The 17604-nt window shown below is 39.6% G+C and overlaps 1 protein-coding gene across 2 annotated transcripts in view; it reads left to right on the forward strand.

The window, feature by feature from the left end:
- The first annotated feature begins 459 nt into the window (after positions 1-459).
- Positions 460-17604, forward strand: part of PNPLA8 (patatin like phospholipase domain containing 8) — a 42577-nt gene continuing 25432 nt past the window's right edge. Inside the window, exons 1-3 of one of the 2 annotated variants that reach the window (XM_070468940.1) lie at positions 460-559; positions 8707-9721; positions 9874-10023. In XM_070468940.1, coding sequence (XP_070325041.1) covers positions 8963-9721; positions 9874-10023 — 909 coding nt within the window. In that variant the 5' untranslated portion in view covers positions 460-559; positions 8707-8962. Of the gene's footprint in view, positions 560-1404; positions 1567-8570; positions 9722-9873; positions 10024-17604 lie in introns of those variants that run through there. The other variant, XM_020911068.2, reaches the window with a different exon arrangement.

A 17604-nucleotide genomic window follows, 5' to 3' on the forward strand; every position in this document is an offset into this window, starting at 1 on the left:
AAGAATCACCCCTACCCTTGGTGTCCCCTCTTAGTAATTCTCCATCCACTGGCCCCTGCCTCTCTGCTCCTTGGCTACACATCCAACTGTCTTTGTTGTATTTGTAATTCAGCCCAATCTCTCTCCCCAATTGCAAAAGTCTTGACACCTATGGCAAAAGTCCTAAGTAAAGTCTATTGTTTTAACAAGTATAATTTTTTAACAATAGGGAGGAACGTCTCTTTGGAACTAAGGTTACTTCCATATGCCTCTAAAGTTTAGTTTATGCATGTACCTTTTAACTATAGTATGGCTAAATAACCTTCTAGATCACGCACTGCAGGCATTATGATGTACATAATCCAGCCATTTGTGCCCCAAGAGCCTGACAAGCTGGCTTCCTCCTCTTAATTGAAAAGAAAAAACAAGGTGTAAGTCCAACACCCACTATGTGACAGCTCATACAATTCCTTCCTTAACCACCTCACAATCATCTTATATGGACTAAAGCAGTAACATTCACCCGTGCGAGACAAGACAAGTCTAGAGAAAAGAGAATCTGTCATGGTAACATTTTGAGGTTAGTAATGGCTACTTTTCTGTTTTCTAACCTCAACTTACTTAGAGGAAGCTACAGTAACTATCCAAATTCCCTGTTTTAGCAGTAAAGCTTCTTGACATATAAAGGCTACGCTCTAAAAATACTTTTTTTTTTTTTAAAGGACATTGAATTTGAATTTGGTGTCAATGTCACGTGTCCCAAAAGTCTTTTTTTTTTTCTAAACTATTGAAAATGAAAAGCTCATTCTTACTTTGCAGACGTACAGAAAGAGGCCATGAGCTGTATTTGCCTTATGGGTTGTATAGGCTATTTGCAGACTTGGTAGGCATAAAATGTTAGGATTGAAAAACGAATGTGTTAAGTGTGGGACCTTTTGGAAAGAAGAGGGTAGCGAGGCTTTACTGGCTGACTTCCAACAGGATAACGTATGTGAAAGAGCTTTCCAGTGATTTTTAGTCCAAGTGGCGAAGCTCAGGAATGATGACGGCAGAGTGGTTAGGACCCCATTCCATGCCGCTCACCATCCTCCAGGCGCCTCGTACACAGCCGGGTTCCGGGAACCTGAAGGAGAGCGGACAAAATCTCAATGGACGCGGAGATGTATGCTTAGCTCAGCTGAGCGCATACTGAGGCCTGCACTCAAGCCGCGGAGCCAAAGAAACTCCCACGGCTGGTCGCCAGGCGGCGGCTCCCCTGTTGCCCGCAGGCAAGTGCACGCACGCACGTCTCCGGGCCGCGCTCAGCCGTGCTCTATTGCGCATGTCTGGGGAGGGGGCGGAGCGGCGGCTGACGGGCTGGCAGAGGCCTCAGCGAGGCGGAGGAGCTCCTCCCCGCCCGGCGAGTAGACCCGGGCCGCCCTGCGTCACTTCCGCTGGGGCGGGACGGAGCTGGGGGAGGGTGGCAGCCCAGCTGCTGCCCTGGTGTTTGTGCTGGAAGCTCAGCTGATGCTGGCGGGCAGAGGGGACGCGCGTACGGGGAAAAGGCGCGTCGCCCCTGCCGCCCAAGTAGTTGCGGCCTGCATCCCGGTAGGTGGCCCGTGGGGGGCCGGCGGGACGGTAGGCTAGGGGAGAAGGCCGCGAGTCGCCCTGGGGACTCATTTGCCCCTCCGGGACTTCTTATCCCGTCGGAGGGCGCTTCCAGGGCGAGAGGGCGGGGAGACGCCCGGACCCGGGCTCCGTAAGGCGACCGGGCACCGGAAGGGTCCGCCGGTCCCAAGCCTGAGGAGTGCGTGATGCTCTCCGCCTCTTCTGGCCTGGTGGGCTTTGCCGGTCCTCACGGCTCAGACTGTTTAGGTTTTTTTGGTCCCGCCCGGAGCTGTCAGTTCCACCCCCGAGCCTCGCAGCCGAGGTTCCCTGTGTCTGTCTGACTTCCCCTGGGCAGTAGGTGCTCCGGCAGGTCCCGGTTGCTTGTCAAAACCGCGTCCCTGTTCTACCTACATCATTCCCCACTGTCAGTGCACCTGATGAGTCGGCTGCTCCAGGTTTTTAATTATCAGCAATTTCTTTGTCACCCCACCCACACTGAACTCTGTCACCCGCTCTTGTTGCTTAATCGGTTTCAGATGTGTGCTGTTTAATAGGTGAAGGTTTGTTGCACTGCTTCCAGTCGCTGTCATGTAAGTCATCATGCGGGGAGGAGACTGGTTTCTATACCTAATACTATAATAACTTTAAGTAAAAAGTGGTGACACCTAGAGAGAACTTAGATGAGGAACTATCACGTAATCCTACTTAAAGTGGTACTTTTTACTTCCGGTAACATCCCAGTGGAACTGCATCCGAATCTACAGTCCCGATTATTGAGCTTTCAAAAATGACAAAAGTAGGTTTTGGTGTATCGAGGAAATGCTGTTAAGACAATGAAATACTAAGAATTTTTAAATCCGGAAGTTTTAGAAACATTTATTGCACTGTGAACCGAGAGTTTAATGCCTCTTATGAGTCAAATATTTCATGCCCATTGTAGCTGTTTTTGTCAAATCTCTTGTGCACATTAGTTGTACTTTGAATATAAGAACATATTCTTACTTCATCATTTTTCTTAAACTTTTTTCTCAGTGTTGATCTTGTTTTTCTGTTCCTGGGTCAGATGTCAATTAAAACCTTGAGAGCAATGTCGTTTTAACAAGTCATGTTGGGTGAAAAGATCACTTTCACTAGTTTATATGTTTACTTGCTTCAAGTGCAGAGTTAATCAAGGTACATCTTTGAGTTGTTTTTTTGCTTAGTAATAATGACGGAGGATTTGTGCCAGAGGGTACTTACTGCTTCGTGTGTGGAGCGTATATTTGTGAAAAGATCATAGAACTCTTAGCCGAACATCTTCCTGTCTTGTCTTACTTAGTTCTGACCTTTATTTCCCATATTTTATTTCATTCACTGTCCAGTACTTTTTCTGACGTCCCGCCATTGCCCTGAGCTTTTCTGGATGTCTTTTCTCCTGTGCTTTTTTTTTTTTTTTCTGCTTGGCAAACTACCTCTTCCTAACTCTGAATGGCTGTCAAGGCTCTATCCTTGTTCTCTCCACACCAGAATTTTAAAATTTGAAACCCAAGGAATACTTTAGTACTTCTGTAAATATCCTGAAATGTCGTGGAAAATATAGTGTATATATGCAGATAAGCATTTTTTTGAGGAAGAGAAAACTTTTATCAAACTCTGCGGTCCCCAGATTCTGAAGCAGTATTAACTGTATACCCTTCTTTGGTAAATCCAGTCTTAGGATTTCAGCTGTCACTGTGCTAGTAACTCCAAACATAAATCCAACAGCCTGTGTTCCTGTAGTATGTCTCCATGTGAATGCCCCACTGTTTCTGCATTCTGTAAAACCAAGAGATTTTTATCAAATTGGTCCCCTTCCAAGCTATCTCATATCCACAAATGGCATTCTCCCTGTTTCTCTGATTAAAATCCCTTAAGTTGTCTTGACACCTCCCTCTCCTTACCCTATTCTTTGCTGTCACCAAGTCCTGTGTTTCGCTGATTGCTCCGTTTTCAAAGTGTGGCACAGAGCAATAGTCATCTCCTATAGTACTTTTATCTTGATCCAATCCAAACCTCTGTCACTTCGTGTCTGCATAATTGCAGTATAACCAAGTGAAGTCCCCCTTAAATTAATTCTTTCCATCCTTAGCAGAGCCTCCACCTAGCAATTCCTGAATTTCTTCTAGTTACAACTTCATTCCATTCCCCAGTGGTTGGTCTAGGCCTCACTCTTCTATTTATGCCTCCATCTGTATTTGTACTATCCTGTAAATAGAGTCTGGTCCTCCTGCTCTTTTCTCAGTTGATTGTGGCACTTTACAGTTTACCTTCTTATCTGTTTGCAATCTAACTTTTGTCTCAGCTCAATTTGCTCTCCGAACACTTATCTGCATTTACTAGTGTGGTTTGGGAGCAGTTAAATTCAGCTTGTTGATTTTGTTGACAGCTCTTTTCGGCAGTTTTGGCCTGATAACTGTCACTTCTAGAAGGGTGTTTTAAAATGGTATGATCATGAGATTGCCTAGACTTCCCTTAATTGTTCCCCTTTTCAGATTTGCTTTATATGCTGTATTTCTTTGCCAGGTTGATAGGTGTATTCTAGTTGGTCTTGAGGATTATCTCTTATTGGAAAGAAACAATGCAGATCCCTTATTGTAATCCCGGCTTTTATAGCATTGTTCTCTGCTTGACCCTTGGGCCGATGTTTACCATTTCTCCTATTTCTTACTTTACTTTAACTACCTTAAGCTTACTATTCTTGAAAAAGGTCATTCCTGTCTCCAAAGCCTTGGTTGCTTTTTCCTCTGCCTTGAGTGCTTTTTTCCTGGATACTTTTAAATAATTTGCTTCCTCAGTTCATTCAGATCTCCAGTAACGTGTCAACTCAATTCTTCTGACTACATCAGCTGAAATAGCTGTCCCTGGGCCCTGTTCTACCCAGCCTCCAGCTTTATTTTTCTTCATAGTACTTCTGGATCTGTTGTTATACATTGTATTAGTTACTTGTTTATTAATAAGTTGTCTTGTTCTCCAAGACCTAGGAAACTGAGGTTTAATAACTCTCAATAAATGGATTGTTCTTTTTACTATGCAATAGTATGCCTTTTTAATCTTATTTAATACTTTTGCTTTAAAGTGCTTTTTGCTTTCTTTTGATTATATAGGCCTTGGTATATATTTCCCCTATTCCTTTTCAGCTTTTCTTTGTCATTATATTACAGTAACATCTAGTAACTAGCTTGTAGCTGGAATTTTCATTTCTAAAATTTTACTCTTCCTGTACACTTTGTACAGTTTTTTTTTTTTTTTGCTTCCTTATTTTTGTTTTATCATTGAACGTCTTAAACCTACTTAATTTTTTTTCTATTGTTTCTAATCTCGGTTACACTTTTTCCTGTTGGCTGTACATGCCAGTCGTCTCTTGCAGTGATGGTTCTTTAACTGTGAGTGTGCCTTCAGTGGGAATTGCTGAATGAGAGAGTCTCTTGCCTGAGCTTTGGAAGTGTCCTTTATTTCTCAGGTAATTTTTTTCTTTTTTTGGTAATAGCCACCCTGATAACTGTGGGATATATACCTCATTTGGTTTTGATTTGTATTTCTCTGATATCAGTCATGTTGTTCATCTTTTCTTGTGCTTATTTACTGAATGTCATCTTTGGAGAAAGATGACATCTTTCATCTATTCAAGTCCTTTGCCCATTTTTAAATTGAGTTATTTGATTTTTGTTGTTGAGCTGCAGGAGTCCATTATTAGTTTTTGAGTATAGCTTTTTTATCCACGAGTCCTTTAGATGTATTTTATCATGTATTTCTGTGTTGGGGATTGTGGAACTTTTGTGTTAATTCAGCTTATTACATTGATTGCAGATCCTGAGGGGTTCAGAAGAGTCAGCAAGGCAGATAGTTTTGCTTTTCTTTCCTCCCCTCTACAGATTTTAAAATAGTGTGTTCATGTGCCTTTTGGAAAGATGTTAGTTCAGACTATCTTCTAAAGAGTCACAATGGGTTCTTGGTTCCTGTCATTCTCAGTCTTGTTCTGTTACTCCATCTGTCAGAGATCTGCTGGAAGCGTCTTCCTAATGTCATTCCTTTGCTTAACACAGTTCATTGACAGTTCGATCTTTATCATCTCTGTGGCAAGGTTGTCGGACCCTTCATAGTCTGGCTCCTCCTGTCTTTGCAGCATCATCTTCAGCCTCTCCCTCATTATTGGCTCCAGGTCCTGGAAAGAATTGGCTGCTTGCAATTTTTGCTTATATTGTATGTACTTTCTTAAATGCTTTTTTTTGTTTGTGTTTGTTTTCCCCATTATGTAGAATTCTCTCCTTCCCCTCTCATCTTTTACCATGTGATGAATTACTGTTTTGCCCAGTTTTCAGCATCTTTTTTTTTTTTCAGACTTACCTGTATGTCTACTCTTACTTTGCGTCTTCCATTCATATAGTACCATCTGTTAAAGTGCATTGCATTGTTTTCTTGAATTACAAATATAATGCCTTCTCTTTGTAAATAATAGAATCCATCCAAAAGTAAAAGCCCTTCTCAAAAGCTATTCTCTCAAAAACCCTTCTCTTTCAATTCCACTTCTCAGTTCACAGGAATAAACAGATGCTTACCTTTTCAGAATGTGTGTATGTGTGTGTGGCCACAGATTTCAGTTGCATATGTAGGTTTTTGTTTTCTTGTATTACATAATACCTTTGTATCTACATCTGTGTATCCTTGTGTGTATGATATTCATACATAAGTTATTGTAGTTTGCCTTCCTCTCTATACTGTATGAATGATATATACATTGGATCATATAGTTCCTAACTGCTGTATAACATTACATTGTAATTCATTGTGTTGTATGTTATCTACCATAGTTTATTTAACCATCCCTTTCTAGAAGACACTTAAGAGTTGTTTATCAGTGTTTTGATATTTCAAGCAGTGTGGCAAAGAATGTGTATATATACCTGTACTCCTGTGCAGTTATTTCTGTAGGATAGATTCTTTATGGTGGAACTACTAATCAAAGAACATGTGCCTTTAAAATTTTGATAGATAGCTATTAAAAATTTCCTTAGATTCTGTCAGGTAGCCCTCTGAGTCCCATTTCCCCACGTTATTATCAGTACTGGATATTATCCATTATTTGCATTTTACCAATTGAAAGAACAAAATGTCTGTTTTAAATGGCATTCATGTTGTGGTTATGAGCCCCTGTCTGTTAGGTGTTACACATAGTTTTGGAGAAGTTGTCTAGTACTCTTGCCTGAAAAATCCCATGGACAGTCCATGGGGTCTCAAGGAGTTAGACTCTACTGAAGCGACCTAGCATGTATGCACATAGTTTATTCTAGTCTGACTTCTTTGCTTAAATGAGCAGTTACTACTAGACCGTGAAATCTTCTTTACAAGGCTATCTCAAGCTCTAAACTGAAAGTTTCTTGGTATCTTCTTTGTGGTCTCAGCATTTAGGACTATATCTGGCATCAAGTTGTTGAATGTGTGCACAACACACAGTGAGGCCAGACAAACTGAAATTTCCATGTTTGGAGTGGGAGAAGGGTTTATTGCAAGAGCCGTAAGGCAGGCAGCTCCTGCCTGAAAGACCTGAACTCTGATGGGTTTGGGGGAAGAGGTTTTATAAGCAGAATTTGTGGGGGGGCCTCTTCTGATAGGTTGAGGTGACAAAATGGTATCCCAGGAATCTCAGTCATCAGCTTTCTGGTTCCAGGCAGTCTGGGTCTTGGGGCTTGTGCTCAGCCTGACATTACCATTGTCTTCCTGGGGAGGGGACTTAGTTCCCATAGAAGAACTCAGAGATTTCTATCTGATTGTTATATACATCCCCCCAGGATGAACCAGGACCCTGCCCCATCTCTGCACTGATGTCTCTGCATTCCCTCACTCTCTTAATTAACTGTTTGAATCTGCCCTTTGGAACTCGGGGAGGGTCTCGGAGGCTGAAGGCCTTTTTCTTACAAACAAGAAACTGGGGACACAGAGAGGCTTTCATGCATCGGAGGGTCCCACAGGGTCCTGCTTGGTTTGAGTCCCCCCTTTTCTTTGACATGCCTCAGTCCTGAGGGGAACAGGTGTTGGACAGGAGAATAACATTTTGGATAGAGGTTAATAAATTCAACAGAGGGACTCGGTTTCAGGGGGACTAAGTTTCAGATTAAATATTCTATAAATGGTTTGCAGTGAATAGGAGTATGAGACTTGACTATTGTCCTCAAAGAACTTAATGTCTAGTGTCACATAAACTAGTCAAGACTTCAATAATAAAGAAGAAAAACAGCAGAATATTTAAATTGTGTCAATGAAAAATTAATCAGTAGGTCTAAGAAAGAACTGGGAAATTTTATTTGAGCCAAATTTGAGGATTATAACCCAGGAAGAGTATCTCAGAAAACTCTGAGAACTGTTCCACCTGTTAGAAGTTGAGACACAGTTTATATAAGTTTTTTTGAAACAGAGGTCTGTACATTAAATAATGTGTATTGACATTTTGCATAATCCAGACTTAAGTACCATCACAGTGGGTCATGGGACCCTTTGCAAGGTCAAGAAAAGATGTTCTGTCTTGCTGATGTTGGGAGAATGTTGCTGTGAATGTGGAGCAGGGATTCCTGCTGGTGGGGGAGGTGTGGTAGGTAGAGAGTGCAGGTAGAAAGGAGGCCAAGGGGCAGAGAAGAACTTTTATGTTTAAGTTTTCCTTGTCTTACCATGAATATAGATTTTGTTTCACAGTTGCATGTTCGGTCTTGTGTTTTGGAGACCTTATCTATCCAGTAGTTTCTCTGAATTAGTTTTCATGAAACGTCCTACTACTCACTTTCTTTTCTCATTGATTTCTATTCTAAAAGATTCAATTACCTTCTATTTGCTTAAAAATGAAATCTCTATTGCCATCATGAAAATATATTGTCCTATCTTCTTTTGAGACAAGTTGCTGAGTTTAGTTCAAGTAATGTAATGTATTTTATCTCTTCCCCAACTTCAGTTTTACCTTGAATCCTAATCTTTTTTTTTTTTTTTTCTTGCCATTTTAGGTAAGACCATGAATTATGGCATTTCTTAAATGAAGCATTCAGGAATGAAGTGAAAGTCATAACGTATAGAAAATAAGTAATTTTAAGTTATGTCTATTAATTTGACTATAGATCTATATTATATTTACCTCCTCAGTAATGCGAGAAGTCTTTGTGGGAAGCCGAGGAGCAAGCAGCTGCCTTTCTTGTGCTCACCTGAACATTACTGGAGGATAAGCCACATCAGTCTACAGAGAGGTGTTCATACAAGCAGAATAAGATGTAAATGGACCAAAAGTGAAGCTCATTCTTGCAGTAAGCACTGTTCCCCCCTAAGCCACCATGGTTTACATCTTGGAATCTTGAGACTTAGCACTTCTGCTCCCAAGGGACTTACAAAAGTGAGCCCTCGTATGTCCCGTATTAAAAATACTTTGAACTCTGTTTCAAAGGCTGTCTTTGGCAAGCAAAATGAAATGATTTCTCGTTTAGCTCAGCTTAAGCCAAGTTCTCGAATATTAAGAAAAGTGACAGATAGCGGTTGGTTAAAACAGAAAAGCGTTAAACAAACCATCAAGTTTCTGAAAAAGTACAGTGACAAGTCAGCAGAAAAGAGTTCTCTTCCAGCAAAGGAAAGTCAGGTTATAGAGAAAGACAATATAGGTAAACCAAGCCTTTTTCATTACACAAATAATATAACCACAAAATTTGGAGAGTCATTCTACTTTTTGTCAAGTCATATTAATTCATACTTCAAGCGTGAGGAAAAAATGTCTCAACAGAAGGAAGATCAACATTTCCAGGAAAAATCAGAACTTGAACTTAAAAAGGTTGAAGATGAGAAACCCAATTCTCCAGATCCTGGCATCCCGTCTGATAAGAAGCTAGACTCAGAAGCTTCTTTATATTCTGAGGACAAGCCTGGAAGTCCCAGTGGGACACCTGAGGTTCTTCCCATTTCTACTAAACAGAGTATTGCTAACTTTCTGTCTCGTCCCACGGAAGGTGTACAAGCCTTAGTAGGTGGTTATATTGGTGGACTTGTCCCCAAACTAAAGTATGATTCAAAGAGTCAGTTAGAAGAGCGGGAAGAGGCGACAAAAGCCGAGCAGGCTGTCAGCAAAGACAAAAACGCAGAGGAGAAAAGGCGGTTATCTCTTCAGCGAGAAAAGGCAAGTCGTAATTTATTGTGATTTTAAGTTTTAATTTTTATCAGATTTCTAAGTTTCATTTCCTTATGTGATTGGAGAACTTTGATCATCTGTTGGTATCACTGAAGCAGTTTTCATACTCGAATCATACATACTTTAATATGTCTTTGCAGATCATTGCCAGAGTGAGTATTGATAACAGAACCCGGGCATTAGTTCAAGCATTAAGAAGAACAACTGACCCAAGGCTCTGCATTAATAGGGTTGAAGAACTGACTTTCCATCTTCTAGAATTTCCTGAGGGAAAAGGAGTGGCTGTCAAGGTAATTTTGATTACCTGTAGTATGGTTTTTTTCTTGGAATAAAAGTACTAGTAAACCTTCTGAAATGGGGAAGGCAACACCTTTTATTTTTCTTTTTAAACATTTTTGTGGTTTTATCATGCATGTGGTATTTTACATACTTAGTAATGGCCCATTTACTTTGTGATGCGCGTTGCACTAAATGCTCGTTTTTCTTCTGTAATTTGTTATGCTTTTAGTACTCATATTTGTACTTTTAAGATACTTCCAAGATAAGAAGATATATCTCAGTGTATTAGTTGAATTGCCTAATAGCTACCAAGGTTTTCTTAAATGCAATGTTAAGTGTTTATGCTATGCAGCTGCTGTTCGGACAGGAGTTGTAATTCATAAGTAAAACCATTACTTGTTTTTATTTCATGATCTTTTTGTATTTGAAAGTCTAAAAATTTTTATGATCTTATTGGCAGTTGAACGTGTGATTCTATTAATAAAACAAATAGATTTTCTGTGCCTCAGTTTTTTCAAATATGAAACAGTGAAAATAATTTAGATCTATTTAAGTAGACTGTTTTCGTGGTAGCATGCGTGCTAAGTCGCTTCAGTTGTGTCTGACTCTTCTCGACCCCATGGACTGTAGCCTGCCAGGCTCCTCTGTCTGTGGAATTCTCCAGGCAAGAGTACTGGAGTGGGTTGTCATTCCCTTCTCCAGGGGATCTTCCCAACCCAGGAATCGAACCTGTCTCTTGTCTCCTGCTTTGGCAGGCAGGTTCTTTACCACTAGTGCCACCTGGGAAGCCCTGAAATGCCATAAAATGTGAATGATGTCTCTTTATCTCTGTACTAAGATTATTTGTAACAATTTGCACATGTCATATAAAGAATAGATAGTGTTAATATTTCGTTAGAGATCCATCAGTGCTTATTTTTTACTTGCCATCCAAAAAATTGTCAGTTAACTTAGTTTATGTTTATTCAACAGTTTGATAACAATCTTGCTAAAAAGTTACACATTTTAAATTAATTTTCCCTCAAATTTCGTACAATACATATATTGTAATAGCTAAACTTTAGAATGTCATGTTCATAGAATTTGTAATTATCTTTCATATATGTGTAATCTATTACCTAAAAGATAAATTTTCCTAATATGGATATGCTTTTAAGTCATTTTAACATTTGGGTGATACACTGAAAGCAAACGTCTAAGAAAAATATGCATACTTTAAAGAACTTTTAAGAAAAACATTTTATTGAAGTATGATACACTTGCAGTTATAAGTATAAAGCTCAATGAGTTTTCATACACCTTAACATAGACAGTACCCAGATGAAGAGCAGAATTTGTCAGCACTTCAGAAGTCTCCCCTGGACTCCGTTTCAGTCACAGTCTCCCAAAAAAGGATCACAAATTAGTTTTGTCTGGTTTTGTACATTATGTAAACTGTTGTTTCTGTCACTCAGCACACTGGTAGGAATCTTTTGCATTGTTGTGAGTAGTTCTAGGTCATTCATTCTTATTTCTTTTGTATTCCATTGTGTGAACGTATTGCAGCTTATTTACTCACGGTAGTGTTGATGGATTTCTGGATAGTTTTCAGTTTTAGTCTCTTGTGACCTGTTTTGTTAATAGAAACTTTGAGAACTCATAACTGACCTTAAATCTAGGGACCCTTCAATACCTTTGAGAAATCTGATATATATTTTCTTGTAGAGTGGCTAACCTTCCGAGCTTACCTAGCTTCCTTTTTGTTGGTATTGTTGATGTATTCCTTCTTCCTTTTTGTTTCTTGCACATTGGAATTTAAATATAAAGACTTGATTGCGTTGAGCGTTTTCTTGTTGGAGCACACTGCAGATGATATTATTCACCTTATATTGAATGCATCATGTCAATACATAATTGGTTGAATAACAATTAGTAATGCTAAGGTTACCACTGAATTTGGAAGATTATAGTCTTATCTTTTCACTGTACAGTTAGGCTAAAAATATTAGTCCACCAACTGTTAACCTAATTGTTTCCAAAACTTGTCATTTTATTAGGGTTGTAGAATGATAAATTTCTAATTCTGTCATTCCTTCTGCCATATAATTGACATTTTCCTGTAAAGTAGAACTTTCTTCACCCAGCTAAAGCTATTTGGTTACTCTCAGAAATCAATGTTGCAGGAAAAGTAAAAGAAAGGTAATTTCTTTCTACTTAAGTCTCCAGTTTTCAAAGTAAAGAGTTTGCTCTAAAAGCTGCTTCAATGGTGAGATGAACCCTTGGTGTTCTTTTCTTTTTATTATCATTATGAACTCATAACTTTTCGTAAGTTGTGTTTCCATAATCTTTCCCTCATCCTTTTTTTTAATGTGTAATTTATTTTAACTTTGACTAGTAGGATGCCCTTCAAGCTGTTTCTTGTGTCTTTTTTGAAATTTTTGTAAAAATATTATACAGAGAAAATGTATATACCTTAAGTATACAGCTCCATAAATTTTCAAAAATTGGACACATCTATATAAAAACCACCCAGTTAAGAAAAAGAATGTTTCCAAAAGCCTCCTTACGCTCCTTTCCAATCATTATCTTTAAAAAGATTGACCAGTTTTCTAGCAGAATAGATTAGTTAGTAGTACCTTTTTCTGCTTGTTATATAAATGGAATGACACCGAATGTGCTCTTTTATGTCCCCCCACCCCCATCAGCATTCTGTTTGTGAGAACCTTCTATACTGATGAGTGTAGCTAAGAAACATTTATTCTCATTGTTATGCATTCTGTTGAATGATATAGTGCGATGTCGCGGACATTTGGATAGCTTCCTGTTTGGGAATAGTACTTCTGGGATGTGTCTTTTGGAAAACATAAGAGTAGCAGTCCTGCTTGGGCTTCCCTGGGGGCTCAGCAGTAAAGAAGCTGCCTGCGATGCAGCGGACCAAGGTTTCATCCCTAGGTCGTGAAGATACCCTGGAGGGGGATGTGGCAACCCACTCCAGTTTGCTTGCATAGAGAATCCCATGAACAGAGGTTCTTGGCAGGCTGCAGTTGATAGGGTCGCACAGTCAGACACGACTGAAACAACTCAGCAGCAGTAGTCCTGCTTATAGAATATGCCTATTCTCATCTTTGTGAGTACTGCCAGATGGTTTTGCAAAGTGCTTTTATCAGTTGATACTTTCACCAGGATTGTATGAGCCTTCTGGTTATGCTTCTTCCTCTCCAATGCCTTATATTATCTTCTTATTTTAGCCATTTTGTTAGATGTTTAGTGATTTAAATTGTGGCTTTAATTTGTACTTCTCTGGTAACTGTGAAGTTCAGCAGCTTTCCATTGTTTATTGGCCATTTGTTTACTGCTGAAGCTGAAGCTCCAATACTTTGGCCACCTGATGCAAAGAATTGACTCGTTGGAAAAGACCCTGATGCTGGGAAAGATTGAAGGCAGGAGGAGAAGGGAATGAGAGAGGATGAGATGGTTGGATGGCATCATTGACTTCTTTGGACATGAGTTTGAGCAAGCTCCAGGAGTTGGTGATGGACAGGGAAGCCTGGCGTGCTTCAATCCATGGGGTCGCAAAGAGTTGGACATGACTGAGTGACTGAGCTGAACTGTTTACTGCCCTCATGAAGTGCCTAGGCCAGGTCTTGCTCATTTTTCTGTTGGGTTGATCAGCCTTTTCTATTTGACTTGGAAATTTTCTTTATTAATTATGGATATGTCTTTATATATTATAACATCTGTATATGCTATACATGTATGTGTCTTATAAATATATTAGTCTACTCTGTGGGTTACCTTTCGCTCTTTCTAATGGTTTTTGATGAGTAGATGTTCTTAATTTTAATATACTACAGTTTATAAATATTTTCCTTATGATTAGCACTTTGTGTCCTATTTAAGAAATCTTTGCCTGTTTTAAAATCAGGCAAAGATTTATCCTGTGTTTGGTTCTGAAACTTTATTGCTTTCACTTTTACATATATACTATTATAGAATATCATATACTATCTGGAATAGGTTTGATTGTATAGTGTGAGGTAGGAGCCTTGATTTTATGAAATGCCTATATCCAGTTGACCTAGCACCATTTATTGAAGAGTGTCATTGTAAATCAGGTGATTGTTTATGGATATATTTTTGAGCACTGTATTCTTTTCTGTTAATACATTGTTTATCCTTGTTTAAATATTGTACTGTCTAATTTATTGTGTGTGTTAGTCGCTCAGTCATGTCCAACTCTTTGCAACCCCATGGATTGTAGCCCACCAGGCTCTCTGTCCTTGGAATTCTCCAGGCAGGAATACTGGATTGGGTTGCTATTTCCTTCTCCAGGGGAACTTCCCAACCCAGGGATCAAACCTGGCTCTCCTGCATTGCAGGTGGATGCTTTACCATCTGAACTACTATGGAAGCCCAATTTACTGTAGCTTTGTAATAAATTTGATGTCTGTAGTATAAATCTTCCAGCATTGTTCTTCCTCTTAATAATTGGCTTAGTTATTCTTGGCACTTGTGCTTCTGTATAAATTTTAGAATCAGCTTTGTTGTTTTTCAGTTGCTCAGTTGTGTCCAATGCTTTGTGACCGCATGGATTGCAGCACGCCAGGATTCCTTGTCCCTCACCATCTCATGGAGCTTGCTCAGATTCATGTCCATTGAGTTGGTGATGCCATCCAATCATCTCATCCTCTGCGGTCTCTTTCTCCTCCTGCCTTTTATGTTTACCAGCATCAGGGTATTTTCCAATGAGATGGCTGTTAGCATCAGGTGGCCAAAGTATCAGAGCTTCAGCTTCAGCATCAGTCTTTCCAATGGGTATTCAGGATTGATTTCCTTTAGGATTCACTGGTTGGATCTCCTTGCATTCCAAGGGACTCTTAAGAGTCTTCTCTAACACCACAGTTCAAAAGCATCAATTCTTCAGTACTCAGCATTCTTTATCTTCCAACTTTCACATCTGTATATGACTGTTGGAAAAACCATAGCTTTGACTATATGGACCTTTGTTGGGAAAGTAATGTCTCTGCTTTTTAATACACTGTCTAGGTTTGTCATAGCTTTCCTTTCAAGGAGCAATCATCTTTTAATTTCATGACTGCAGTCACTGTCCACAGTGATTTTGGAGCCCAAGAAAATAAAGTCTTTCAGTATTTCCATTGTTTCCCCATCTATTTGCTATGAAGTGATGGGACTGGATGCCATGATCTTTGTTTTTTGAATGTTGAGTTTTAACCCAGCTTTTTTACTATCCTCTTTAACCTTTATCAAGAGGCTCTTTAGTTCCTCGTTGCTTTCTGCTGTAAGGGTGTTGTCGTCTGCATATCTGAGTATTGATGTTCCTCCCAGAAATCTTGATTCCAGCTTGTGCTTCATTCAGCCCACATTTCACGTGATATACTCTGCATATAAATTAAATAAACAGAATGACAGTATACAGCCTTGACACACTCCTTTCCCAATTTGGAACCAGTCTATTGTCCCATGTTTGGTTCTCATTGTTGCTTCTTGACCTGCATACAGGTTTCTCAGGAGGCAGGTAAGGTGGTCTGGTATTCCCATCACTTTCAGAATTTTCCATACTTCTTTGTGATTCACACCACACAGTCAAAGGCTTTAGTATAGTCAATGAAGTAGAAGTAGGTGTTATTCTGGAATTCTCTTGCTTTTTCTGTGATCCAACGGATGTTAGCAATTTGATCTCTGGTTCCTCTGCCTTTTCTAAATCCAGCTTGAACATCTAGAAGTTCTTGGTTCACATACTGTTGAAGCCTAGCTTGGAGGATTTTGAGCATAATCTTCCTAGCATGTGAAATGAGTGCAGTTGTGCGGTAGTTCGAACATCGTTGGCATTGTCCTTTGGGATTGAAATGAAAACTGACCTTTTCCAGTCCTGTGGCCACTGCTGAGTTTTCCAAATTCGCTGGTATATTGAGTGCAGCACTTTCACAGCATCATCTTATAGGATTTGAAATGGCTCAGCTGGAATTGCATCACCTCCCCTAGCTTTGTTTGTAGTAATGTTTCCCGAGGCGCATTTGACTCCACAGTCCAGGATGTCTGGCTCTAGGTGAGTGATCACGCCATCATGGTTATCCAGGTCATTAAGATCTCTTTTGTACACTTCTTCTGTGTATTCTTGCCTCTTCTTCTTAATATCTTCTGCTTCTGTTCGGGCCATACCATTGCTGTCCTTTTTTGTGCCCATCTTTGCATGAAATGTTCCTTTGGTATCTCTAATTTTCTAGAAAAGATCACTAGACTTTCTTGTTCTTTTGTTTTCCTCTATTTCTTTGCATTGTTCACTTAGGAAGACTTTCTTATCTCCCCTTGCTATTCTTTGGAACTCTGTGTTCATATGGGTTTATCTTACCTTTTCTCTTTTGTCTTTCACTTCTCTTCTTTCCTCAGGTATATGAAAGTCCTCCTCAGACAACTTTTTTTTTTCCCTTGGGGAATTTGATACTATCAAAAAAATTTAAAAATAAGAAAATCATTCTGAGATTACTTTAAATTTATAGAGTAATTGTGGTGAATTAAGTCTTTACAGTAGTGTCTTCCAAGCCTTGAAAATCATGTCTCCTTCCATTTATTTGGACTGTTTTTATTTTCCCTCAACGTCTTAGTCTATTAGGGATGCTGTGTTATAACAAATGCCGCCAACTGGGTAGCTTAGAAACAGCAGACAGTTATTTCTCAGAGTTCTGAAAGCTGGAAGTCCAAAATCAAGGTGCCAATATGATTGCTCTTGAAGATGGCCCTCTTCCTGGTTCACAACGGGTGATTTCTCACTGTGTCCTCACCTGGTGGAGTCTCCGAGGGCTCTCTCTGGAGCCTCTTTCATAAGCGCACTAATCCCATTCATAAAGGCTCCACTGTCATGACCAAGCACATTCCAAAGGCTTCACTTCCTAGTACTGTCATTTTGGGAGAGTTAAGATTTCAACATATGAAATTTTGAGAAGACACAAATATTCAGACCAGGGCACTTAATATTTAAAAACTTTTCAATGTAGATGTGTTGTATATCTTTTGTTAAGATTTTTTGAAAATTTAATTCCTAGGTATGTGAGAGATTTGGGTTTGATCCCTGGGTAGGGAAGATGCCCTGGAGGAGGAAATGGCAACCCACTCCAGTATTCTTGTCTGGAGAATTCCACGGACAGAGGAGCCTGGTGGACTACAGTCCATAGGATTGCAAAAAGTCGGACGGGACTGAGCACACACACACACACTATGTTTGGGGATAGTAATTTTATTTTTGTTATTTTTATTCTATTATAATAACATCAATATCACCTTTTGGTGTTTGGTCGTTTGGTACCAGATTCACATACCTAATAATTTTCCTGGATGTTGTAAATTTTGAATATTGCATAGGCTCTAGACCATGTCAGATGATTTCTTTTTCCAGAGATAGTCTGTTTGTTCCTTTACTTGACATACAGAGTGAGGCACCGATAGCTTCAGTTAAGTTAGGGTCAGAGCTGCGTCATGGCTGGCTTACAATTGGCTGACACCTCTAGTTTGCCCAATTTTTAGGGTATATTCTTCTAGGACTTTTAGTTGAGAACCTGGTGTGCTCTCTACCACCACCACCCTCTTGACCACTAGAA

The sequence above is a fragment of the Odocoileus virginianus genome, chromosome 1, assembly GCF_023699985.2.
Source record: "Odocoileus virginianus isolate 20LAN1187 ecotype Illinois chromosome 1, Ovbor_1.2, whole genome shotgun sequence".
NCBI lineage: Eukaryota > Metazoa > Chordata > Mammalia > Artiodactyla > Cervidae > Odocoileus > Odocoileus virginianus.